This window comes from Notothenia rossii (assembly GCF_949606895.1).
Source record: "Notothenia rossii genome assembly, chromosome: 1".
In the NCBI taxonomy this organism is placed as follows: domain Eukaryota; kingdom Metazoa; phylum Chordata; class Actinopteri; order Perciformes; family Nototheniidae; genus Notothenia; species Notothenia rossii.
The window spans coordinates 73,704,486-73,731,955 of NC_136912.1; the positions used below are offsets into that span (position 1 = coordinate 73,704,486).

At 39.6% G+C, this 27,470-nt stretch overlaps 1 protein-coding gene across 2 annotated transcripts; it reads right to left on the reverse strand.

Moving 5' to 3' along the window:
• Nucleotides 1-107: 107 nt before the first annotated feature.
• Nucleotides 108-27,394, reverse strand: LOC307029237 (phosphatidylinositol 4,5-bisphosphate 3-kinase catalytic subunit alpha isoform-like). 2 transcript variants are annotated; one of them, XM_079665005.1, is made up of 26 exons: nucleotides 26,969-27,393; nucleotides 26,476-26,544; nucleotides 20,040-20,144; nucleotides 19,651-19,819; nucleotides 19,206-19,332; nucleotides 18,818-19,027; nucleotides 18,379-18,473; nucleotides 18,103-18,258; nucleotides 17,314-17,559; nucleotides 16,675-16,760; nucleotides 16,019-16,124; nucleotides 13,632-13,784; nucleotides 13,387-13,521; nucleotides 11,169-11,293; nucleotides 10,583-10,664; nucleotides 10,126-10,290; nucleotides 9,812-9,915; nucleotides 9,523-9,694; nucleotides 9,338-9,444; nucleotides 9,134-9,255; nucleotides 8,629-8,707; nucleotides 8,315-8,485; nucleotides 7,968-8,085; nucleotides 6,192-6,343; nucleotides 4,970-5,132; nucleotides 108-4,858 (listed from the first exon to the last, which is right to left on the reverse strand). In XM_079665005.1, exons 3-26 carry the CDS (start codon nucleotides 20,093-20,095, stop codon nucleotides 4,751-4,753), a joined length of 3,207 nt encoding a protein of 1,068 aa, XP_079521131.1. In that variant the 5' UTR covers nucleotides 20,096-20,144; nucleotides 26,476-26,544; nucleotides 26,969-27,393; the 3' UTR covers nucleotides 108-4,750. The 2 variants fall into 2 exon arrangements, with proteins under 2 accessions (XP_079521131.1, XP_079521132.1); XM_079665006.1 differs by lacking the exon at nucleotides 26,476-26,544 and having other exon boundaries at nucleotides 26,969-27,394.
• Nucleotides 27,395-27,470: the final 76 nt, after the last annotated feature.

Sequence of the window (27,470 nt, forward strand, 5' to 3'; positions counted from 1 at the left end):
CATGTTGACGATATCATTCATTGCATTATTCAATCCAGTAAGACTTTGTGAAGGCCTGCTGTAGAGTGAAACCGCAAGAGGGGAAAGTACGAGCAAACAGAAGCGGGTGAATGTTTAACACGTTTATTTGTACATCTTCACAAACACTCAGATGACCAGTCAGTCGGTCAGGGTACAAATCTTTACCCTGCGAGCCTAAATGAAATACATTTTCTTTTAATAAATGCAGGTTATTGTGACGATGAAAATGTTCCTATAGGAGTAAACGTAAGGCATTCATTTCTAAACATGTGTATGGCTGCTTAGCAGGCTGAATATGAAAACTAAAACAATGAAAAAGAATATTCCTCTTTACCCAAGCTCATGCAGGTAGGCTGTGGGAAACATGGCTTGATGTACATTCATTCATAGTAGGTTAAGGTTCTGACAGCACGGCATGTTGAGGACATATTAGAGACACACTAGTGCAGTTTAGAGCACTGCATACAGAACTGAACATTAAGCTACAGACAATTTAGTCGATATTTCCCTTTAACATTTAGGATACTTCAAAAGCAAAATGATCATTAATGATCAGTAATCTTATTGATTAGTCATACTTGCTCTTGGAAGTACAATCGTTTAAAACCCTTGACATTCATTCTGTTCAAAGCCTATTCAAAGGCTTCCTAGCAACGCAATTTGTATTAAAAACAAAAGCAGTAACAGTGGCTTTTTAACTGCTTTACAGAAACAATACAGTTCCTACAGGTGGTGGACAAACTAACACCTGTTGATTATGTTTACAGATATAACAGAAGCAAATTTGAATATCATAAAAAACAATAGGTTTTCACAGAGCAGTAAACACTGCATGGATATTGCATTCTTATTTCCTGTGTGTTTGTTATTATGTCCACTGGTTGTCTTCAAATCATAGCTAGAATCTTGTGATTGTATTAGCAGGGGCAAACTGCAGATGAATGGAAACAGGACCTCCCTCCCCTCTCTGTTTAACCTCACGAAATCTCACAGTATTTCTCAGCACACAAGCGGGTTCAAAGAGATTCAATAACTCCAAATTCTGAGAAAACAGCGAAATGATAATGTAACATTATGTAGATTGTTGATTCATACCATTACACATTTTGGTGTTTTCAATGTTGCTTTAAAGTCAAAAGGGATAACGCATGGGAGCCACCACAGCTTCCACAGGTGGAAAAACAAGTGCAATACTATTGCAGATACCCTGTACAAATTCAGTGCATAAGTTGAGGACAAGCAGAACTTGAGACACATAATCCTGCTGTCTGTGAGAGCTATCACTTGGACCTAATTTTCATGAGTTTGAGGCTCAGGATAATGAAAGAACAATAAATATATATTAGTAATACTTTGCACCTGGAATTTGGCTCTCGAACAACATTCATCACTTCAAGAAATACTTGTTTCTTCACTCATGTATAACTGTGGCATCAATAACCACTCTCACAATCAGTACTAAATAGACAATGCACAACAACCAGTCTCAACTTAAAACCAAAAAGAAAATACAGCTGCAGTTCTGATATGCAATATCTGAAGTAAAACATTTACAACTGTATGAAAAGTTCCCTCTCACTTATGTTTCCTAACAAACAATTAAAAAGTGTCATCTCACACATGTAAGCTACATACACACAGTGTGGGTTTTCATTGGGGCCTGCCAATGAAGCTCTGCATCCTGTACAGAGAGACAATGAGTTCACACAAACATATACATGGGAAGAGATAATAATGATAGTAACACTGCAGGTTGTCATATATGAGCTCAGGATAGAAAACAAAGCAGTCTGACTGCAACTCTACATACATACGGCTAACGCTGCTTCAAAATATACAAACTGGTTATCCTGACATGCACACTAGGCTAACGTTCTTCTGGACAAAAAGGCTATTTTAAGGTGCACACACCAACCTCTTCTTTTATATTTTAAGATAAACTGATATGCCTACTTAATTCCAGAATTATCTTTCACAGGCCTCAGTGAACCTGTGTTTGGCACATTGAGAGAAAGAAGAGACGAGCTCTCTGCCGAACACCTCTTGTATGTTTAGTGGCACTGCATTTGACACTTTAGAGAGAAACCATAAATGACGCAAAAACCAGAAAAAGAGTGCACATATTTGACAGCTCAATACATTCTAGCCACTAATGTTGCAGTAATATGACAACACACAGGTGTGCCATACCAGAACAGACACCATTTAGGCTTTTCCATACAATCAACAGTTGGGAAAAGTGCATACTTCCTTTTTCACTGGCAGATCTACTTTCAAACAGAAGATGATCATTTAGCCATGAGCACATCCAAATATCTTTCTAGGTACACAGTAGAGGTGTCAGGGGCTCATGATGCTGCTGAGCTACTTTCGTTAAATAATACATTCTCTCCTCAACAAAGCTCATAATTTGACACGTTCTCAACTGGCTAAGCTTACAGTCAATCAGGGTTTTCTGTTTATAAAAACACATTTTAGAACTAATACCAATCTCAAAAGACAAGGTGACTTTGGTCAATGGAACAAAATCAAAATCCCTGTCTTTCAATGAAATGTGATTGTGACGATCACTATAGAACTTAAGAGTGGCTTAATCGAGCTACCAGATAAAAAAGTATGTTGATATCAGTTGATATAACTATGTTAACATGTCCAAAGAATGGCGCTAACGTCTAATTCATAAATTTCCCCTCATCCTCTGCCTATAGACACCACAGCTGAAGGAGGTGTGGGCGGAGACTATGCGTCCTCTACACAGTGCTTCTCAAAGTGTGGTCCGCGGGCCACTTGTGTTCCGTGAGCGCCCCCTAGTGGTCCGTGAGTATATTGGTACAATTTCACATTTGAAATAAATTCATTAATTAAAGTTTTCCGCACTCTCGCGGGAATATCTCCGCAATGGAGCCAGCTTAAGTTTCACTTTTGATTGCATGATATAGCCCCACGCAACACCTCAATTACACATGTTGCCACTTGTTTGTACCATTTTCAGGCGATTTGTAATCTGTTCTAGAAAAACGATGTGTTTTTGAATATCTTTGGAGTTAAGAGGTCCGCGAGTGTCTTTTTATTGGTTAAGTGGTCCTTGGTTTGAATAAGTTTGAGAAACACTGCTCTACAGCTATATATCACTCTATCTGCTTAATATTGAGCGATCCAATGGAATTTGGGAAGGCTAATTTGTTTTGACTTAAAAATGTTGAAAAACCTACACGCTCATATGTTTCCGTTGGGGGGGATATGTAAAAAAGTTTGGAAAATAAAGAGCAAGGATTTAGAGAGCATTGCTCAAATACTGCTAGGTTTATTACATGCTCAGTGAAAGATGTTAATCAAATAAAAATGGATAAACATATAAACGAACTGTGTATGACGAACTATGTCCATCAGTTGACATTTATAGAGATGAAACGATAAATATCACATAGTTAGAAATAATAAAAAAATATTGGTTTTCATGTTACTAAAACCAAAAATCTAGCTTTTCATGTAAATAGTGGTGGTTTGTTTACTACAAATATTTAGGCTGTCGAGCTTAGCAATGTGAATCAGGTTCTGTGACGCCAAGGCATTTTATCATCAGGAAGACGTGACATTCTCCTGGGCTTCTGCTCGCCAACTAAATAGACAGCCAGAGGCTTTAAATAGATCACATTATTCAAAGCGTGAGACTGGCACTTTCCTTCATTACCAAATGTGCATCCCCAAACAAATTCATTATCACAAATTCCAAGCTGCAAACTAGCGTTACTAACAAACTGATGTTTAACTTAGAAGTGCAGGAGGCGAAAAGGGCATTAGTAGTCTCCATTTGCAGAACTCATGGTAGTCAGATAAAGGAAGCACAAATACAAAAAGACTCCAAATATATATTGAAACAAACAAGTGTGTTTCTTGAGAGTTGAGTGTTGCATGTGTAACAAAAGGATAAACTAGATACATAAATAAATTTAAAAAAGTCATAATAAACCTGTATAGTATTCTACTACTTTTTAAGTGCTGTTTTTCGATGGAGAGGCATCATCACCCTGAAGTTTATGAGTCTAAAGCAGCACCACCAACAAATGTTCCCAAGGGTGGAGTGCTTTTTCTTTGAGGCCGAGGGAGACTCTAGACCTGTGCAAAACAACCGACAGGCTCTTATGCAGTTTTTTTCACAGAGGGTTAAAGGTGGCGAAGCTGACACCAAATCAGCTCAGGAGGGAACAGTGGTAAGTCATACTTACGTCATACTTCTTTAATCTTGCGATGTGCAACATATTTGCGTAACAAATACTAGGTATGACATGTTCTTTTGTGCACGCTATCTTCTCAGCAGAGATACAAGCATCTCTTTCTGGGATGGAGCCACAGTGCAGAGCTAACACAGTGGAACGGCAGCAAGTTGGATTTACTTTGTGGATTCAGACGATTGGACGATTTTCTTTAAGCTGTTTTGTCCAATTTGTGTTTTCCCAACAAGAGCAGCAGGGTGAGAGGTAACATGTTCTTTGTTTCCCAGTTTGTTCCTGTTTGTGGATGCATTGGCCAGGAAGGGAATATCTTCACAAGGACATGGAGACAACAATCTCTTGTAGAACCGATTGTTGAGAAGAAAGCAGATGATTATGGCCAAAGAAAACCAGGAACCTTGTTTAGATGAACAGAAATGGTACGGGTGTAAACTTCCTTCATCACTGAGGTGTTACTTCATGGCGGGACTGGTGTTGTGTTGTTTGTGTGCAGGAGATCAGTTCAGTGCATGCTGTCTGATTGTGTGGAATATCCAGTCCATCTTGGTGGTCCACCCTCCATGGTGAGCATCGTTCATCTGTTTCATAAAGTAGTCCAACGCCTCCTGCACAAAGCAGAATCAAATAAAGAAGATGATGACATTTTAATGTGAGATACACAGCAATAACAATATCAGATCGGAGTGGATATGAGCTCGGGGGAAAAGTCTTATTACCTGTTCGCTTTTCTCCAAGGCCAGCGTCTTCCTGATGTAGGCAATGTCATCAAATGACTGCAGCTCGGGCATCCCAGAGCCCAGCATCATGGAGAACAGGTTGATGAACAGGTTTGCATGCTGCCGGATGGCCAGGTAGGCTTTATAACACATCTCCTGGAACCTGGAGGGAGATGGGAAATGTAGTGTGAGAAATATCAACAGAACAGGTCGAAGCAAAGACAACAAGAAAAAAAAAAAAGTTTAAAAAAAAATCAGTATTGTGCAGTAACCAGTGTTGGGGTAGTTGCTCAAAAAAAGTAATGCATTACACATTAGATGTTACTTTAAAAAACAAAGTAATGCCTTACTTACAGTAGTTACTCACTGCTGAAAGTAATTAGTTACACTACAAGTTACATTACTTTTGGATCCCTCTGTAACATTAGATGCCATTACTGTACACAAGACCTCGGTTTTCTGCTCTTTGTTTGAAATTCAGCTGTGTTTTCCTGTATGATGGCGGCAGCCCCGTTACCTGTATCTTGCTCAATATGTTACAGAAATATTGCAATTTCACCGTTGAAACAGGCAACATTTCCTCAACGATGTTTGCTGAGACATGCTATGCAATTCTGTAATTTCTGCTCCGTTTCCTCATCCATGAACTTGCGTGTGTAGCACTAGTGAAACAGGCCGTTTTATTAAATGTTCTGTCCTCCAGTTATGCAGATAGTAGAAGACCTTAAAGTAACGCAAGTAACAAGATCATTTTGTCCAGTAACCAAGACCAACAGTAACGCGTTACACTACTGAATTAGAGACAAATGTAATCTGATTACTGTAACACGCTACACCCCCAACACTGGCAGTAACAACCACCTAATTCCACGAGAGACGGTCTGTTTAACTTGCAGTCGGGTGCCATTTGAAGAAGATTTGGGGGCTGGTCCCTCCCAAGTTCCCTAATCCTCAAAATATAAAAACATAAAATCAAACCTGCATTACAATATAAAATAAAAAACAGACAAAACCAGCTTCAATAAAGTGGTAACAATGTAACCCTTTAAACCTAGTTTAAGACTAACGCACCTACACTATAGCAAACCTTTTTTATGGCAGAATTTCAGGATAGCACATTAAGAGACACATTTTGGAATTCTACAACCTCAAACAACCAATCAACAGACTGACTTATTAGTTACATGTAGAAGACTAGTACATAGTTTAAATGCTGCAGTACCTCTCAAACTCTTTGGTCTTGGCACACTCTTGGGATCCCTTGCTGATGACGATGAGGAAGTCTTGTGTTAGCACAAAGGGCACACGCTCTCTCTTGTAGCCAAACTTCTTCTTCTTATGGTCAAGGAAATGGCCAAAATCTATGTGAAACAACTAGAAGGGAGCAGGGAAAAGAAGAAAGCACAAAGTCAAAAAGTAGTTTCTCTATAACAAGTTACCTCCTCTTAAGTGAAATCTATTTACTGCTGATACCAATTTATTTCAATAAAATGTGCCATTCAGTCTGCTGAGTATTCGCTCATGTATACTGTAACAAAAAAACAACAGTCCAGTATCTCTTTCAGCATTGGCTCACTCTCTCATTAAGACCCCCTCCTCCACTTACACTAAAAATGTAATTGTCAGAGCAACCTTGAAAATGTGGAATTAGTTCAGACGTTTCTTTGATCTCCAAACATACTCGACGCTAGCCCCTTTATTCACAACACATTTGCCTCTTTCCAACAGCTATCTGATAAATGTGCACTACCTAGGCAACATTTCTTCAGGTATCTACAGATTCGCAGTTTTGTTAATAATAGATTAGCCGCTAGACACACTCCTTAGGCCGTTACCTGGTCTGAAGGGAATGATGACGTGTATTTACGCTCAGATTTATTCTCTTCGTTTGGTTACCCTGAACTCCATTAAATCTCTTTGGGAAACCGATCTTGGGAAGGAGAACTTTGGGAAAAAGCCCTTGCTAATCTACACAAATCTTCTATTTGTGCTAGACATGGACTGATTTAGTGCAAAGTAGTGCATCGCACACACTTAGCTCAGGCTCTCTAAAATATATAAGGAGGTGGACCCAACTTGTGACAGATGTAACCAAGCACCGGCGAGTCACACACACACATGTTCTGGTCTTGTCCGGTCTTACACTCTTATTGGACTGACATCTTCAGATCACTGTCAGAAATTACTGGAAAACCGATCGCTCCTAATGCCATGACCGCACTGTTTGGTGTAACCCCACCCACATGGCCACTCTCTTCTCTGGAGACAGCCTACATACCTTACTAGCCAGACACCTGATATTGCTCATGTGGAAATCTCCAACACCCCTTCACACACCTTGTGGTTAAAAGAAGTCCTAAATTCAGCCAAACTCGAGAAAATAAGGTGCATACTGAGGGGCTCCCTGGAGAAATTCCATAAGATGTGGAACCCCTTCTACAAGTATATACGGGAGCTGGACATGCCGGATGTCTCTGTACAATAGGGTGGTGGACCTGCGGTGTTAAACTGTGGTTACTGGGCGGCTGACTGAACAACAAGTGCTATGTTTTTTATTTTTGATATATATTTGTTATTTTTGTTCCATTTATATACATGGTTTGATCTCTACTTTTGCATCATGCTATTAATAATGGACTTAGACTCAGAGCCTTTAGATTTTGAATTTGTTTTTTGATGTTGATTTTTGTCCTGTCGCAGTCCTTTTTTTAATTTTATATTCCTTTTTTTTATTGTTTTGTTTTGTCTTTGTTTTTATCCTGTCGGACTCGAATCACACTGTTGTCATCCTAACTTGTTTGCCAACTGCTATTGTGCAGTCTGTCTGGCTGTTTGTTTATAAAAAACTAAAAAATTACATTAAAAAAAACAGAGGCTTGGCTAGACAGATTAGGATTGAAACATTGTGCAGGTTGTTCACTATGTGTCTGTTAGGGAAAACTGTAACGTGTCCTACTGTGCCTTAAATACAATTGTGTGGTGTTCCTACACAGGTTACCTGTCCATCATCTTTGACCATAATGTTGCTGTTGTGTCTGTCTCCTATCCCAAGGATAAATGTAGCTACACAGTAGCCAGCACAGGACCTCGTGAACAGATCCACAGCCAGGTCATACCTGCAAAAACACACACACAAATTAGCAGTGACACAATTAATTTAGCATTTAAAAGCAATTGGAAATGTGAAAATTCTTTTAAAAAACAAATGTGGATTTTGAAACTTATGTGGGCAGGAAATAGGCTGCAACTCTTAGCAACAGCAGATTTCTTTAAGGGTCACAAAGTCCTTTTATGTTCTTCCCTGTCTAATGATGTGAAAAATAATCTCAGGAGAGAGGAGCTCACATCTCGCCCTTGTTCTTGTCCTTGAGCCACTGGTGCAGAGTGTTTGAGTTGAACTGCAGGGCTCCTTTCAAGCCTCCTTTACACTGAATCTGCATGATGGTGTGGGAGCTGCGAACCACCTCAATGAGCCCCACACAGTCTCCCAACGACAGACAGCCGTACGGAAGCATCCTGGAGACACACACCAACAGATTTGTTTAGCCATATGCACTGAGGCAGGAGAAAGTTAGAGAATGTATCAATTGAAGCAGAAAAAACGGTGCAAGAAGAATATGGGAGGAAAAGGGATCGAGAAAACAGAATAGGGAGAGTACCGTAGGTCCAGCCCCTGATTCTGCCAAATGTTCTCCATGATTTTAATAATCTGCAACGTCAGCATGTCCTGCCGCAGGTCTATAACACAAACAATGAAGTTGGTTAGAGGGTTCCTACAGACTAAGTCAATTAGATTGAACATTTTTAAATACAGTTGGAATGAAATCAGAGATGTTGTATATGCATTTTAACCGCTATCAGGATCTGTTTGATGTTAATGGAAAACATTTTTTATTAGATGTTACTACCAGTAATTATTTTTGAGATTAAGCAATACAAGATCAGAAAAAAAACTGAAAATCCTAAATCTAATGGCTTTGCGTTTTTAGGACATTCAAATATTGATTAAAAAAAAGATGTATACCCATTAAGGCCTTTACCGGCTAACAGAGCTAAAGCTATCAGAGTTTCTTTCAATGGCATACTGGTGGTATCGAGTGAGATACAAAACACTTGAGTGTGGTAAAGTGTAATGTGGGTTGTTTGTGTCCGTGTGTGCGTTACCATCTCCATTTTTGAAGATGATCTCATTGTTCTGAAAGAGCAGCTCGGACATGATGTCAGGATTCTCCCAGTTCAGCCACAACGGTCTCTTCGCTGACGACATGATCCTGCATTCATCTAACCTGTGCACAAATGCATTCAAGGTATTATACAATGCCCTCTTTTTACAACAGCACACACAGGCTCAGTCACGCTGCTCCCTGCCTCAGGTTTCCCAGTTGGTGTGCAGGGTTGAGAGGAGAGGTGTAGTTCTGCAGAGCATCCATGTAGTCAGGCCTCTTCATCTGGTCCACAAGGAACCGCATCTGGACCTGAACCAGACAAAAGCATAGTGTTTTTTTGTGATAATGTATAATACGTGTGTAAGTGTGTGCTGCTGCTCTCCTTACCTTCTGCGTCTCATCCTTCTTCTCCTGCTTGAGGATGTCAGTGAGGTTAATGAGCTTCTCCATGGCCTCCACTTGCCTGCTCAGGTGTTTGAGGTACATCCCACAGGCCCGGCAATACGCCTCCAGCAGCAGCCCAAACCTTTGGCTCACTGTTTTGTTGTGCATTTCTGACCTGTGAAGAAGCCACAAAGAGAAGGGAGTGGGAAGCAGGAAGGAAAGATAATAATAGCTCACAGAGAAAGGACGCTGCATAAACATTAGGGAGAAAGCAATCTGGATGGTGACTCACTTTAGATGCCAGAAGAAGAAATGACCTATCCTTTGATTGGTCAGAGCCTTTTTGAGGAGGAAACGGGCCAGGGGATTGTCGAGATACTGCTCATATTTTAATACCTAGAACAGGAGAAGAGAAATGATCGAGATGCATAACGCGGGTTCAGGTTAGTCATTTCAGATTCAATACTGTTTTTCACCATGGAGCCTCAGCACACAAAGCAACAAATACATCTTAAGGCAGACTTTTAGAGTCTTCAATACAGCTGCTTCCCTCCAGATATAACCGTACAAAGGCACCCCACAGTCTACTTAAAGTGTCAGACTCACCTGTACAAGTTGGATGAGGTACTGGGACAGTTTGTCGTCGGTCAGATATTTTTCGAGGCAGCGTACAGCAAAGTGTCTGACCATGGGGTCTGGGTAGTTACAGTCCAACAGCTCCATGGCCTGCTCAGGGCGGGTGGACGGCCATTCCTTCAACAGACAGTACATCTGGGAAACAAACAAGAAATATGATTTAATACTCATTATAAACTGTCTGCGGCGGTAAATATATTAACTCAAGTATACACTCAAGCTTAAAAAGGAGTTCTTTCCTAACAAGTTGATTTAAGTGGTCCAACATGGAGTAGATGGAAAACACAATTTGCAATTACCTGCTTTTTTCTACATGTATTTATATTTTTCACAATGCCCCAAAACATCTTTCCTTTACTCGTTGATCAAGTTTATTTCGAGTATGAGTGTTTGTGTAATGAGCAGGTATGAAATGGCATGACATTACCTGTGCTACTTCATCCCTGGAGTTCCATTTGACAGAGAGCAGGATCTTGGGAAGGATCTCAGGGATGTTCATGCAGTAGTGTCTGGTAGAAAATAAGAAAGGAGATAACTACATTTCCACTTTAAGTTTTAATCTGTTGTTTTTACACACCTACATCCTGCATACAAAGTTCAAACTAAATCTGATCAGTGATTTTGATTTACATGAGTATTCAGCGTACACAATTTGGCTCTGGTTATTCTTTAAAATGTTGTTTTAATGTATTATTAAATAGACAGTTCACACCTAAAGTTATTTAAAAGATCAACAGCAATGTCTCTTCCATAAATCATACCCTTTACTTAAGATGACACAGACTTTATTGTGAGCATTTAAATGTAGGAACTATTTTCTTTCCACTGTAAAACCCAAAACAATAGCACATGTAGCTACCAACCAAAGATAACAAGCCTGAATTGAATCTATTTTCACGTACAGCTACATAGAATTCGACCTGTTCAATTCATGCCACTTTCTTCAATCCAAGCAGTACTTTATGTGTGATGTATGGTAGTTCTAGTGTTATTCTTGCTGGTTGTGTTGTTACCTGTGTCTCCAGAGGAAGTCTTTCTCCTGCTCAGTGATTTCTGAGAGAGCATCTCTGTTACTCAGCTGTCTCATCTGCTCAGTGTCGCTATCCGTCAGGGCGTGATCCCTGGCTGACCGGTTGCTCTAAAACAGAACAAAAAAGTACAAATAAAAACATTATTATTGCCAACAGTACCATAATAAATCTATTGGTACCATTTGTTACTTTTTAATTTTACATTTTTTGGCATCACAGTATCTTTATCTAATAAATATGTGCCTCTCTGGATAATCAACCATGCAGTTACTATGAGGAGCCAATAAAGCTTGGAACGATACCAACTGTTTCCATTACTGTTGCGGTGCTTGTCAAACATATCAAGTTACAGATTAAGGAATACATTTATACGACACATTACGCTATCATCCTAAATAAATCCACATTGAACAGCCCTAATAGATCACACCTGAAACCACACACCACAAAAGATACAAGTCTGTAATTCATACCATTTTAACTTTTGCACTACCGTATATATTTTCTTTTATTCAACCATTTCCGTCAGCTTTCAAATGTTACATTTCTAAATTGCTGCACATTGTATACTGATCTGAGATAACCACAGCCTTCATTTATACTTATTATTTATATGCACACATCTTATCAGATACAGGATAAAACTAGTGTTTGTAGAAAAATAGGAGACAAAAACTGGGGGAGGTAAACAGCATGTTAAACCTTCATATCTACAGTAAAATAAAATATAGCATGTATTTATGCTTTTGATACACACCAATGTTAGCAAAACAAGCTAAATGGATACATTTGTCCGCAGAATAACAGACGTTTCACTTCAATATCTATTATAGACACTGTGACCCAGACAGAATGCAGTTGGTATGATATGCAGCCAGATACTGTTTACATTTGGCTTAGGATCTTTGGCAATTACTTAGCCAAAAATAAATCTGTACATACATTCAACTGTCCCTTGCCCAATCAAACACCTTTATGAAACCAAGTGCCAAAATCTTTAATATTCTGTTAACATTTGATGTTAATTTAGATTTAAATTGTACCTAAGATAAAATAAAACAATGTTCTGCTCAGAAGTGAGCCGGATGATATCCTCACGCTTATTGAGTTGGACATTCACCACATTTGACACACACATCATGAATAAGTTAACACATTGTCTCACACTGTTCACATCCTCTCACATGGCAGAGTAACTCCAACCTCACACAAGTCATGGCTCTCATGCCACACATCATCTAGAAACCTGATAAGACGGCATCAGCTGCACCATCATGAATAACTGAACACAACAGCTAACTGCACGACTGAGTTACAGGAAAAGTGTTGGGGCGACTCGAGTCAGGAGATTTTATATTTCATGGTTGGGTGGAAAATGATATATATTTTTCAAATGAATTGATCTAAATGTACTTATATCAAACATTTTTTAATATTTTTTTTATGAAATATCAGAAAGAAAGTTAAAATGGCTTTCAAATGTATTTATATCTATTCATACATTCAACCTACTGTAATCAAGTGTGGGGCTGCCTATGTTAAAAGCAATCACAATTTCACCAAAGGGAACCCTACAAATATAAAATATATTCACAAATGTGTTTATATAACACCTTACTATAATTAAATATGTTGTCTTACACAACACAGCTTTCTGTTCACATTACTTACTCACCTGCATGACTTTTGATTGGGCAGATGTTGTCATTGCAAGAAATGCCTTCAACAAGGACACACCCACACCTTACACTAGGGACTCATAAATCAATGCCACACTACAAAGGGGTGTAATGAGCAGTGAAACTCAAACACCTTCATTAATAACTTACTTATTCTATTCTCAGTAACTCTGTACATGTTATATTGTATTTATTAAGTGTGTATTTGAGCACTGTAACTTACATGTCAATGAATGAACATGGAGCTTAAGTTGTATTTCGTTATGTTTCTTAATGCTGTAATTGCTGTACTTGTCTTCAGGGCTGGATTTCACACTTGATATTTATGTAATCAGTTCAATATTGTTACATTTTGGTCCAGCCCTCTTACAGAGGCAACATTAAACATGTGAGGCCCCTCATGGTCTTAAGCTATAACTGACATTTATTTCCTTGTGTTTGAGGTTAAAAACATTTAAGATATACACTGTGTTATTGTACTCTTCTAGCCCACTGATAGGCAGCTTGTTAGCAGGTAATACCTGTCCAGAAAGGTTGTAGTTAAACCCCAGTTCCCTTGAGATGGTCCAGTTTGCATGATCCTCTACTGCATTCATTTCTGGGTATTTGACCAAACTACTGAAGTGGTCAAATTCCAGCTCCAGGCATGGGGTTTCCTGGAAAGTAGAAATGAATATCAACACATTGTGTGAATAACAAAAATGGTACATTTGTAAATATGTTATGAAATTAAGCAACAGTGCGAAAGATTGCTTGAATCAAATACCTTATTAGGGTTGGATCCAGTGACTCCGATGGGGTTGAGGAGGTCTTCAAGGCCGTGAGGGACAGGCCAAAGATTCAGAGCCATCTTGTTGGCCACCAGAGTGTGAGTGTAGTCAAATATGTTGATATTACCCCAAGCTAGTGGACAGTGCTCCTAAAGGGAGACAGACAAGTAAGAGAAGAGAAGAGAAGATAAGAGAGAGAGAGAGAGAGAGAGAGAGAGAGAGAGAGAAAGAGAGAGAGAGAGAGAGAGACCCATTGAGTGGAAATTGAATTAATTGCAATGTGTGAAGCTCATGGGAAGAAAACAAACACAAACACAGATGGTAAATCATTTAGAATATCAAAGAGGTTTTTAACACCAACATATGCTGGGACTCGCACTGTGAACGAATATAGTCTCATTAAGGTTTCCTTTTGCTGAGAACACATTAAAAACACTTACTCAGAAAGCAGATGAAGGGGCTGCTGTGTGTTTGCCTTTATCGTGTTAGTTTACAATGGGGTGATACCCTGACAAAAATGAGTGTTTTTTAAAACTTAAAGAGTTTAAAGAGTCTTACAAGGTTTAAGTAGGTTATAGTATGCAGGTAAAGTGATTTTAAAGGCTTTTTATATTAGCTAGATATTCATTCAGTTCATCCTAAATGTGTTTTTTCTGGTGCTGTATATGACAACACGTCTGTTGATACCTCCTAGGAGGAGGAGCCTAGGAGGTAATGTTTTTGTTTGGATTGTTGGTCTGTCAGCAGACAGGCCTGACTTTCATGGAACTAGTTGGAATGATTTAGCATAGGCCACACAACAACCAATTAAATGTTGGAGTAAATACAAATAAAAGTTTAGAGAAAAATGTAGTTTGCAATGGAGAATTTCTGGCAAAATCATCAATTCAACTCTAAATTCAACCTTTCTATGAGAAATTGATTATGGATTGACGGACGGTAAAATGATGGGTCTTGGCAATATCTAATACAACATATAAATCTCATCGAACAATCCTTAAACTGCAGTACTCCTTCTACCAGAGCCACTAAGCTAGCATCCACAAAAGCAGAGGAAATGTTTAAGATAACATCTTGATCTTCAGAATGATTCTTCACTTGGGGGAAGCGATGGAACCAGGGGACAAAGGGCAACATGGGGAGCCAGGCAGAGTTACATGCAGACAGCCAGTCAAAATGCTCCTATTAATAGTAAGTGCTGGAACAAAAGGCTGCTGTAAAGAAGTGTTTATCAGGTTGGGCCTGAAAGAGCATCCGTTAACCTGACCTCAACCTCTGCGCTGTACGGGATAGGGCTTACCCCGGGTGTCTGTTACAATATCCATGTCTGCCATCCATTGATACTCTCTCTCTCTCTCACACACATACACCCGCTTCTCTTTCTTTCAGCTTCTGTACCAAAGAGAGACGGAAGAAGAATCAATCCGTGTGGGCGTCTGCTACGACTTTTTGACCTAATGCACAAAACCTCAGACACACTTCAAACTGTTTTACAACACATGGTTTCCAAACAGAATACATACCATTATTATTTGTGTTGTACATTTGATATTAATATTATGCACCTAAAATAAGCATAACGTTTTAAGTTTTAAATCATAAGATATTAAACAGCTAACATCTCAGCCCTAATTTAAAATGTTCTACAATTAAAGTATACATTTGTCTATTTTCGAAGTATTTCATTAAAATACTTGATATGAGTTTTAAGTGAGAATAAAGGTCTGTTGCAAAACATGCCATCAGCACGGCTTGCACAAGCGAAACATATTGAAGCATGAATGGAAAAGTCTCTCCCGCTGATTGTGTTTCTGTGGATGTATTCTATCACCACAGTGCCCATGGCTGATTAGTAATTAAACAGAGCCAAAGACGATACCACAGCTCCCGTTCACCTCGGACACATATACTGAGAGAGACTGACACATGATGTAAGGTAGCTTCATATAGCAATACCAGCACACAATACACACACAAGAGGCACTTATACACATATAGGACCCTTCAGGATGGCTAGGTATGCCAGTGTTGAATAAAGGATTGAGACACATGGAGGTCATCTGCTCTCTGCAGAACTGTGGGCCTATCTGTGATATCGCATATACTGCTGATGGTATTTGTATGATCATCTATTTTTATCCTTTGGATAACATTGGCTTATGTTTGGTTTGTGTTGCCCGGTTATGGATGTTTTGGTGTTTTTTTATCCAAAGATATTGCATTCCCCTATACAACTGTAGGTTTTCTTTTCCATAACTATTCAAAACAATTCAACAGTAGTATCAAAATAGCCTAGTAAGACACTTCCTGTTTTTTGCATGTCTACTTCCTGTCCAGTTAAGTTGCATTGTGTGGTCATTTCCTTCACTGCTCTCTATCCTACCTCCTTGGCTCCCTTCCTGCCTTTGACAGAGCAGATGGAGAGGCAGAGTCTGGCGGCTCGAGGTATGTCAGGGATGTACATATCATAGGTGAGCCATTCATTCCACCTGTAGTTAAACAAAAGAAAGAGATACAGAGAAAATGTATGAGACAAGGCCAAAAAAAGTACAACAAGAACACATCTCAAATATAATCCTTCAGGGAAAGTAATGACCTAAAGAGACCTGTGCCCCCTTTCACTGCTATCACACAGGCCTATACAGTACATACAATAGAGTAAACTTGGGTTCACCAGTAATGTAATACAGCAGTTTAGTGTTACTATAGTCAGCACTTACAGTAACTGTTACCATTCCCTTCCTGCACTAGACTACTTAAGGTGAATTTGAAGTGTCAATTGTCACTTTCTAAGTCAAACAAAGAGAAAGTTAAATAGAAGTAGAAGTTATTTATATTATTGGACACTAATAATTGATTAATTTCATTGTATTTAAATATCTTTATCTTATTCCTTCTTATTTGTTTAACTTGTCTCTGACTAGTCATGTGTTTTAAGCATTTTGTCACTATATAATAAAGAGGTCATGATAAAAAAGTCCTGCAGGAATGGGCTGCTTTAGTCATTTAAAAGGTATTGTATGAAGAGTTGTCAATTACCTCGGGTTAGAACAAGGTACTCTCTGCGTGTTGACATTGTCACACATCTGTTCACCTCCATGGTAAATGCCTGTTCTCACATAAATCTGTAAATATAAAAGAGAAGCAAAACAGAAGGAGAAAGGGAAACATCAATAAGAGTTGTTGGAATAGCTGCACTATAACATTGTAAAAGAGTTAACTGTTGGACACCATTGGCAATTTGTAACAGCTGTCACATTAAATGAGCTTTACCTTTATGGAGCAGTCTGACATTTATGAAAACATAACATTTGTGCAAATGATTCCTGACAGCATATCAACATGAGCTACCAGAACTGCTTTCCCTTCAAGGTCTCTGTGCACAGGAGACGTGGACAATGACTGTTTTTTTCCACAGGAAGTGACGGAGTTGGAAGATGGGACACTTTGCACAACTGAAATAACAGTCAACGGATTTAGCTTAAAAACAAATATCCATTTATGAATCTACAAAAATAGAATAAATACAAAATGTTACTACAAGAAAATCTCTTAATCTACATTTGAATCTTCTCCTACAATCTATGAAGGGATATAGTATTAGTCAATGATCTGTTGTTTAATTTGACTGAGAAGAACAAACACTGGTATATTCATGTAATGTCTGCGCGCCCCCACCTTGTCTATGTCCCGTATATTGACGTTAACATAGGTGGCACACAGGATTCGTATCCGCAGGGTCCCGTTGATGGTCCACAGCGACTTGGCAGATGCCTCGCCATTCATATAGGATGTTGCCGTGGAGATACGTCGAGAGTACGACGGCATGACAAAGTTGTCTGTAGGCAACTGAGAGTATAAGCTGTCTTTGGCCATTAGCATCAGGTTAGGCAGCCTGCCCAGCATGATGCAACTTCGGATATACTAGAGGGAGGGAAGGAGAGAGGGAGTGACGCAGAGATGGACGGTTAGAGTCCACAGAGCTGCTAGAGTTACAGCATGCGTAAGTGTGACAGTGATATCAATTGTTCATTTTCCAGCCGCCGCGAAGTGACTGTAGAGGAAACACTGATACTTTGTGCACCTTCTGCTTTGATTTGGCTCACACGGACATTGTGTGTGGGATCACATTGCTGTGCTTGATGAGGGAATGGTTCCAGTGTTTTAATAGGCAATGTTGTTTTGACATACTGTATACTCAATGTTTACAATAAATAAAAGATCTCAATTGGATGAGACATTGGCTATATCCTGACAGGAATTGATTTAACATCTTGGGATTAGCTTGATCCATCTAAGAGCATCCTTTTATGGTTTGATTGTTTTTTTGTGTGAGACATTCCAACTCTTCATTCTGCAGAATTTCTCGGGAAATATTTACTTTTTGTCATTCAAGTCATTTGAGGTCAAATTTTCCAAATACATTTTTTCTTCTTGTATGTCTTTATCATCTGGGGACGCCCTTACCTTATACTGGCTGATGGGGTACTTTTCCAGCAGGTACTCATCACAGCCACACACTTTGAGGATGTATTTACCCTGATATTCCTGCACACACATCTTCAGCTGCTCTGGGGACAGCAGCATGCTGCGTGTCTTCTTACGAATGGCCTCTGCAATCACCTTTAGGACAAGACACGCACCTATATTAGACACCCTTTAAATCCCACGTGTTATATTCAAAGAGTGACGTGGTCCATAACTAATCAATCATATTTTCCTTTTAGTCCATGTTCATCCTACCTGTTCAGGCACACAGTCGTGGTTGATCTTCAGTGTATACTTTTGTTTGTCATTGTTTGGAGAAACAATCACCCAAATCACAACGATAATCTGACCTACAAAAACATGACAGAGAGACAAAAAGAAAGGTGAGAAAATGAATGAATTAATCAAATGTTACTCAAGCAGCAACAATAACCACCCACCTTAAATTATGGTATGTATTTAGATTGACAGTAGTAGTACCTCAATCAGTCATTGATTGACCTGCCCATTACTGCAGTTCATATCCATTGTAGTAGCTGTTATTGATGGGAGGCTAAAACTTACCTCCTGCTCCCTGTTGTCTTTAAGTGCTTTTCGTGTTCTGTTTTCTATTTAATAATAATAATTAGTATATATTTTTTAATTTTCCTGTTAAACATGTTAGACTGGAAACAAGTCTCAAGCTGTTGCCTACCTTTGTCCAGCTTGCTATGGATGTGTTTTGGAAGTTCCTGTGTGGATTCTATATTGGGAGGATAAACATAGAGCGCTCTGCTGTGGGGCCCGCTGGCATCTCTCATCTCCACAGAGTCTTTACAAACATTCAGGATGTTTCTCCTGAAGTCCTGAACCTCCGGGTCCTTCACAAGGTCAAACTCACACACAGGCATACCAATGGCAAACCCTGAAAAATCCAAAGCAGAGTCAGTGTTCTTTTCAACATTGGTAGGTAGTAGGTTAGAGGTAGTTTTTCTTTCTGAACAAGCATATGCACTAAGTCACGTTCCAAACTTTATTTCGTCCACATTCTTTCACAAAGGATCCAATAGAACAAGTGCTATTAGAGGAGAAAAACCTCTCACCAATCTCTCTGTTGAGGATCTTTTCCTCTCTATTGCCAACTGGTTCAATGACCTTGAGGAAAGGCTGGAAGAGTCGGAGATCACATAACCTCCGGGTCTCGTCGTAGAACTCCTCCCGCTCTGCTTCCTGCAGGCAGGCAAAACAAATGTTTTTCACGAAACCATTGGGAATTTCTGAAATAACTACATCTTCCTGTAGGTGAAGGATGGATGGTTTTTTTTACAGGTGAAGCAGTTTGTTTTTAAACACAAGTTCTAGAGACCTATTTCTTTCTTACTTTTTTACCAGCACCTAAAGCAGCTCCAGAAACATTTATTTTCTTCATTATTAACAGATTTTCTGTGGTTAGTCCATCAAACTTGTAATAATGGATTTCCCTTATGTTTATATATTTAGGTGGAAACGTATGTGTAAGAGATATTCAAATTGAGATGATTAACTTACTTGTGTTACACTGACAAAGATGTAGGAGGTCTCCTCCTGCAGGAGATGATGAAGAGGATATTTCCTGGCCTCTTTGAACAGCTCATGTTTGATGGTGATGAGCGTGGCCTCACGGAGACACTCAAGGGTCAGAATCATCCCATTGGGCAGCAGGCAGTCCACCAGGATCCTGCAGAAACTCTTAGCATTACTATAATATGTTGACGAATCATTTAAATGTACTTAATGTTAGGCATGTGTTAATAAGGAACATACCATATCAAAATAACATTCTAAAAACGATTACTAAAGGCTTAAACCTAATAAAAGAACAGGCATGTGTACTTTTTGAGGCTATTCTTTACGATCAAAAAAGCATTTTTATTCACAATTTGTTCTAGAGTGCGTACCTGGGAGGCATCAAGTGGATGCCCCATAGCTCCCCTGAGGACGGCCTGGGAGGCATCTTCCTCTCTGTCTCCCAGCTCAGTCAGAGTGAAGCTGCAGAGCACAACCTGAAAAATAACAACAAATATTTTGACAGTCATAATGTAAAGAAACAGGTTTTAAGTCGAATTCAATGAAAGCCCCTCTGTGGTAATACTTAAAAGGGTAACTTGGAGAGGGTCCGAGTCTGACCCTTGTCAATTAACTACAGGGGTCCCTCAGGGCTCTGTTCTTGGTCCCCTCCTCTTCTCCTTGTACACAAACTCGCTCGGATCAGTCATTAGCCCGCATGGTTTTTCATACCACTGCTACGCTGAGGACACCCAATTAATTCTGTCCTTTCCCCGCTCTGAGACCCAGGTCGTCAAACGCATCTCTGCTTGTCTAGCTGATATCTCTCAGTGGATGTCTGCTCACCACTTCAAGCTCAACCTTGACAAGACTGAACTGCTTTTTTCTTCCGGGAAAAACTCTTGACCTAACAATCAACATCGGCACCTCTATTGTTTCCCCGAATCAGACTGCAAGGAATCTAGGTGTGACCCTAGATAACAAACTGTCCTTCACTGCAAACATAGTTGCTACAACCCGCTGCTGCAGATACACTCTTTACAACATCAGGAGAATACGTCCCCAGCTGACCCAGAAAGCGACGCAGGTTCTGGTCCAGGCTTTCGTCATCTCACGCCTAGACTACTGCAACTCCCTCCTGGCTGGTCTACCTGCATGTGCCATCAGACCTCTGCAGCTCATCCAGAATGCAGCGGCTCGTCTGGTCTTCAACCTTCCAAAATTCTCCCACACCACGCCGCTCCTCCACTCCCTTCACTGGCTTCCGGTAACTGCTAGAATCCACTTCAAGACACTGGTACTTGCGTACCATGCTGCGAATGGATCTGGCCCTTCCTACATCCAGGACATGGTTAAACCGTACACCCCAGCATGTGCACTCCGCTCTGCATCAGCCAAACGGCTCGCTGCCCCCGCACTGCGAGGGGGACCCAAGTTCCCATCAGCAAAAACACGTGGGTTTGCTATCCTGGCTCCAAAATGGTGGAATGATCTCCCCATTGAAATCAGGACAGCAGAAAGCTTACACATCTTCCGGCGCAGACTGAAAACTCATCTCTTTCGACTCCACTTCGAGCGATAGAACTATACTAATAAAGGACTGGCTTATCTAAAGCCAGTTGAGTAGCACTTGAAATGTTTTGGCTCTATGAAACCTGATGTACTTATATGATTCTGTTTTCTTCAAGTTTGTACTTTGTTGGTCGAACGCACTTATTGTAAGTCGCTTTGGATAAAAGCGTCAGCTAAATGCAAGGTAATGTAATGTAACATACAAATAGGAATATGCAATTTGACTGTTTAATACATTTTACTTCATGTTTATTTTTTCTGACTAATAATGTTGTTTAGTATACATAACTGGGTGGATCAAATGAGTAACTGTTTATTTGCCTTGTGACTTAAAAGAATTTATCAAAAAGTGTCATTTAAAAAAGCACTGATTTAGTAACCCAATTACACAATAATAAACTAAATGGCAACCTTATATAAAGAAAGTTTATATAAGGATGACTTCAAATCTGGTGACTTTTTTGAGCTAATTTCAGTTGAAAACTCTCCGGTACAGCTCTTTGAATCTGCAGTCCTGCATGTTGCAGAGGCTTAGCAGTGCTCACTGAGTTAAAGAGAACAAGCATGTTCAGTCAACCACAAAACAGCAAGTACAGTGACTGACATCAGAGCATGCAAGTCAGGTGAAGAACTGGACTTGTTTAACCTGTCATGTCACTCAAGTGTATCTAACCAAGACACTTACAGCCCATTTTCTTTTAAATACTTTTACTCTCGACCGACATTAGCAAAAACCTACAATGCATGAAGACAAATTCTGCCACTGCGAAACTTAACATTTCGGTATGGCTCAAGTTGTTAATTTTGTATTCTGGCCCATCAATTGGCCCAGTGGCTTTTACTCCATTCACCTATATTGAGAGCATCTTGTAAAATCTCTAGTCCATTTGTCAGCAAATCAAACTTCAGTCTGGAATAGCATTTGTTTATGAACTCAGCACCACCGCATGAAACAATCCTGAGAGAAACACGCTTATCTTTCTGTTTGGATCCAGTCCCTGGTCTACAATGGATGCCTTCGCTGAACATTTATTGACAGTACTCGACACTTGAGACTAAATGCAAATACAAAAGAAGTGGAAATTCAGCCAGTTCAAGTGTCTCATCTGATACTCTAGCTGTGCGGACAAATCCAACAAAAGACTTGCATCACAAGCTCTCCAAGCCCAGCTCACATCTGTGCATCAGAAGTCCTGTTTGTAGGTGTTCAGCAGTTTCAAAAAGTTGTAGCACTCTGAATCAATATTGAATGAAATTCTAACTTACTATATAACCTATCCTACCACTTAGAAACATAGTGGATGTTAACCGAACAAACATGTGTTCTCCTAAATGTGATTTAAGCAGCTCTATCAAAAATATATTCTTTTGAATCTTTTTTTAACATTTATGTTTTTTTAGACATTTTGAAAGACAAGGACATGGCTCACACACATCACAAACAGGACAGGACAATAACATGAAGGGTGGGGAGGTAGGGGGATTACAGTGTCAGTTACATTTTATGTATGCATATGGGGTTTTATTTATACATGATTTGCTTCATAATATAGATTCATTGTTTCCTCATTATTATTATAAAACAAAAACATTTATAATAGATAAATAAATAGATAAATAATCAAATAAATAAATGTATATATATATATGTACACATACACACACATCTCTTCCTTTTCTGATTAATTCACCTATTCATCCATTTCCCATTTAATTGAACTTCTTTCATTATTATTACCATTATTTTTCTGTTCTTCATAGTTTATTTGTCTTTATTTATATTTATTTATTAATATTATTATAATTATTATATTTATTATTGGCAGCCAAGATAGTTTGAGACCAGGAAAGCCCTTATCTTATCCCAAAGCCTGTTGTCTGGCTTAACCAAATATAACAGTGAGAAAGCAGCTGCTTCCATACTTAAGATGTTTAAATTGAAGCAGTTGGGCTTTCTGACTTTCCAGTTCATAAGAACGAGGCGTTTAGTTGAAAGGCATGCTAGGGCTATACGTTTACTTGCACATTTTGATTTTATGCCATTGAGCGGGGATCCCAGCAAGCATGTAGCTGGAGTTAAGAGTATTTCTATGTTCAGGATCTCAGCGAGTGTATCTCCAACTACGTCCCATTGAATTTTACAGCCGGACAAGACCAAAGACAATGTAAAAGGGTACCCACTTCCGCACAACCATGCCAGCATAGGCCTGAGAGTGTTTGATCCATCTTTTTGAGTCTACAGGGTGTGATGTATGCTCTGTGAAGGATTTGTAACTGTATAACTCTAAACCTGACACACTTGGAGATTGATGTTTAGTTCGACCAGATTCTGTCCCACTCAACTGGGGTAAGGGTGATGCCTAATTCCTGCTCCCATCTTTTCTGTGTCTGCAGATTAGTATTGGCGAGTCAAGTCTTTTTAGGTTCATATCAAGGTGTTCATGACAACCTATATTTATACCTTTCGATGTTACGTTTTTACATTTTGATTGTATTCTTTTGAAATTGATATCAGTATAGCGGATAAGCACATGAAGCATGAAAAAGCATGATTTATTTATACTGAGCATGGTACCACGGTATTGTAAAACAAATGTGAAAAAGGGAGATGGAATAAAAGTAAACCCAATTCCTCTAAAACATTTGCTTCATATTTTCATTGAAAGAAGAGGAATACTAATGCAGCCTTTAAACCTTTAAAAGATAATACTATGACCTATTTCACAATATTTAGTATAATTTATAATATATAAGTCTTTACACAGCTGCTGGTCCAAAAGAGTTCATATGCAACAATTATGAAATAATTACACTTTTTAAAAACATTTTTGTTTTATTCTGACATTAATATGAAATGTTTATTAACGGATGCACACCCAGAAAACAGTGATGTATCCATAACCAATATTGGTTTTCTCTTAAACCAGTGACGAACAAAATAACATATCTTTTGAAAGTGCTTACTAGCAGTAGCTGTAATTTTCCCAGTAATAATGTGCTCATTTAATTCTCTCTTATTGAGTACTGGAAATGCAGCATCTTGTGGGACCTTAGACAGACTGCTCATGTCTAACACTCAAACACAAAAACAACACAGTGACTCAACGGCAACAGATTGTGACACAAGGAGTGGAAAATATGTGTTTGTGTGGGCTCTTTGGAAATTACAACATCACTATTCTACAATTTTCCAGAGAAGGTTATTTATGAATATACGACCCTCCGGAGCATTTGCAATTGCCGCAAATTGTTGTTTCTTACACGCCCACTAGAGGTGCTAAACTTTAAAACGTGACTATAGGTCGTAATAAGCTGCTGAACAATCGACCTATTTGGTCGTTTTTTGGATGAGGACAGGCTGGTCACCTCACGTCTCCTGCGTCTTGGCCAAACAGTCGCACTGGAACACAACGCAAAGACTTCAGCCGACGGCCAAGTAGCACGTACGAACTGCGCATGCGTGAGTGGCAATAACTCTCCTTACCAGCAGGCGGCGGTAGTGTGTATTCGTCATTCAAAAGAGGCAACCAGAAGACAGACCGCCTGATATATACAAACAACAAATAGCTACATGTTACAGCTCGAGCCAAGCAGCACAGGGATGAATATGCCAATATTTTAACAGTATCGGTGCAGTGCCTTTTCAGTGGGGCAAGATATAGCAAATATGTGTGACTATCCTGCTATTTGTGTTTATTATTTTAATCACACAGCGTTGAGAAGAAAATAAAAATGTGCATACCTACATAACTGTCAGTTGCAGCCGTAGCATTATTATTGGTTTAACTAGCCTACAAACAGTATATATTTAAAACATTTTCTAAAATGACCATCTTGAACAGCTACAACATTAAAATACTTCTAGGCAGATTGTGGACAGTAACAAAGTACATTTACTTAAAGGTGGGGTATGGAATTTTGGAGAAACCAGCTCGAGTGCGCTAGAATTTGAAACTACGCAGCCGAAAAAAATCTACCTCTTCCTTCAGACTTCCTTACAGAGCCCCTCCTCCACCACACACGAACGCGCACATGACCACTGAGGGCACGAGATAAGTTTGTGCACGAGATGGAAGGCTGACAGGCAGGTAGGCCATCCAGTTATTTTAGCCGGGCCGGCTAAAATGATTGGTCGTGCTTTTTACAGCGCTACGGCAAAGCATACGCTACGTCAAAGCATTTAATATATTCATTGCTATCGGGATGTTAAGAGCATTCCATGGAATATAACAAAAAGTGTTTCTGAAATAAATTACATACCCCACCTTTAAGTACTGTACTGCTCCACTCCCATTCAGGCAAATAGTGTTTTACTAAGCTCAACAGCCAATCAGAGTGATTTATTGTGCCGACAGCCTCCGATTCAATATGTCGAATCGGCCGCGGAAGGTGTCGGCACGGCCGAAAAGACACAACGGTGCGGGACACACCAAGCTGAGTAGGGATACAGGACGCTCATCGACGGCCAGACATCTATCAACGGCCGAAATCGGCTTGGTGTGTCCGGGCCTTAAAACTGACAAGGTTAAACGGATAAATGGATGGATGGCTAAATCATGTACAAGTAATAATATATTTTAAAAAAGCGTGGATAGCAAACTAAATGCATCAATCCTTCAACTCACAGAAAAGTATCCACCCACATGAAGTTATGACTGATACAAAAATTGAGGAAATTGATAGTTAACCAGAAAGATAACAGCAACCCTCTGTGACAAAGAAAGGTATAGCGTTGAACATGTACAAAAACAAGCTAAAACGCAAAACTCTGAGTTAAAACAAAGCACCCATTGAGAGCAGTTGTGCGATCTGTGACCCTGATCAGGATGCAGCTAAGCACTTTAGGACAAAAGAGGAAGCTTCCTCAAAACACAGGATGTGGGGAATGGAGAAACATTGGCCAGGACACAAGTTTGCTGAGAATACTGAAACACAACCGCACAAGTAGTTGTGTAGGCTATAGTGGCCAATGGTCAAGATCCAACAGTCTACAACACATAAGATAAGATAAGATATATTGATCCCAAATTGGGAAATGTTTTAGTTACAGCAGCATAAAAAACAAGGCATTGCACATAATTAGCAGATGGTTTGCCGGTAACAACAAATAATGCACAACAAAGTGGGTTCAAGAAACAATTGTGTAAACATGATCAGTCAGTTACCTCATGAACTTATTATTGAAGAAATAATTCAACATTATATTTCAAAGGTTAACTAGAGTGTGAACAAAGAAGAGGAATTTGTGAACCATACCTAAGAGAGACACCCTCTTATTTGGGTGATGGGACAGTTCCACCCTTCATGTTTCAGTCCATCTTCACACTGTCACAGAAATATGTGTTGGGAGGAGAGGAAATTAAAACACAAACATCACACACACTGTGCATAAAAACCACATTCACTTCACATTAAGGCTGGGTGTTTGGGCATGACAGCTCAGAGATGACAGCTGCACAGCACTGAGCTCTAGATATTGCATAATGATATGGACACATACTGTTTATATACAGTAAATAAAAACGAAAATAGTTGATAATGTCAACCACTGTCTCCACTGTCCACGTTAGCTTACTATATGTTTTAGTTATGTCCAGTTTGGGAATGTTTAGCTAGCTCTCTTGTTCACTAGCTCACAGCTAACGGTGAGCCTGTCATCCCCTTGTTTTTAAATATATTCCAACCATTACTCGCAAGCCATTTGTCTATTAACATTCACAAATGTGACTCATTTAGCACGATAGCTCACCTTTTTAAGTTGACGCCAAGGCAGCAAAATGTGTGAGGATGCTGGTCAGAGAGGATCTCCTCGGCTAATGACAGTTAGCTAGCCTTCCAGCTAGCCGATCCCACCGGTCCCCACCGGCCGGGTTGGTGGCTCCCGGCGCCGGGGAAAGCAGGTTGCTTTCTACGGTCTGTCACTGTCAGCCTCTCGGCCAGATATCCGTGACAGTGGGCGTTACTCCACACACGCTTATGCTCCCTCAAAAAAATAAACCCACTCGCGTTTTGGGTTGTAAGGCACACAGTTACATCAAATGTGTCCAAAATGTCCATTCAAAAGGACTCAAGCTGAGGATGTTATTAGCAGCTTGACTGCTGGTCGACTGGACCAGTTGTATTTCTGCGGCACTGCAGCCACGCTGTCGGTCCAGCTCCCCTCCCTTCCTCTACACACACAGACACTAAGTGTGGAACTGGGTGTGATTTATCACAATAATCTATTAGTATTTATTAGTAGTATATATTTC

Coding starts and splice junctions, on each gene's coding strand:
- LOC307029237 (XM_079665006.1), bottom strand. CDS start 20,095: ATGCCTCCCAGGCCGTCCTCAGGGGAGCTATGGGGCATCCACTTGATG. Junction 16,761..17,313: donor ATATACGGGACATAGACAAG/GTGGGGGCGCGC, acceptor TTATATTTACAG/ATTTATGTGAGAACAGGCAT. Junction 5,133..6,191: donor AAGACCAAAGAGTTTGAGAG/GTACTGCAGCAT, acceptor ATCTCCCTCCAG/GTTCCAGGAGATGTGTTATA.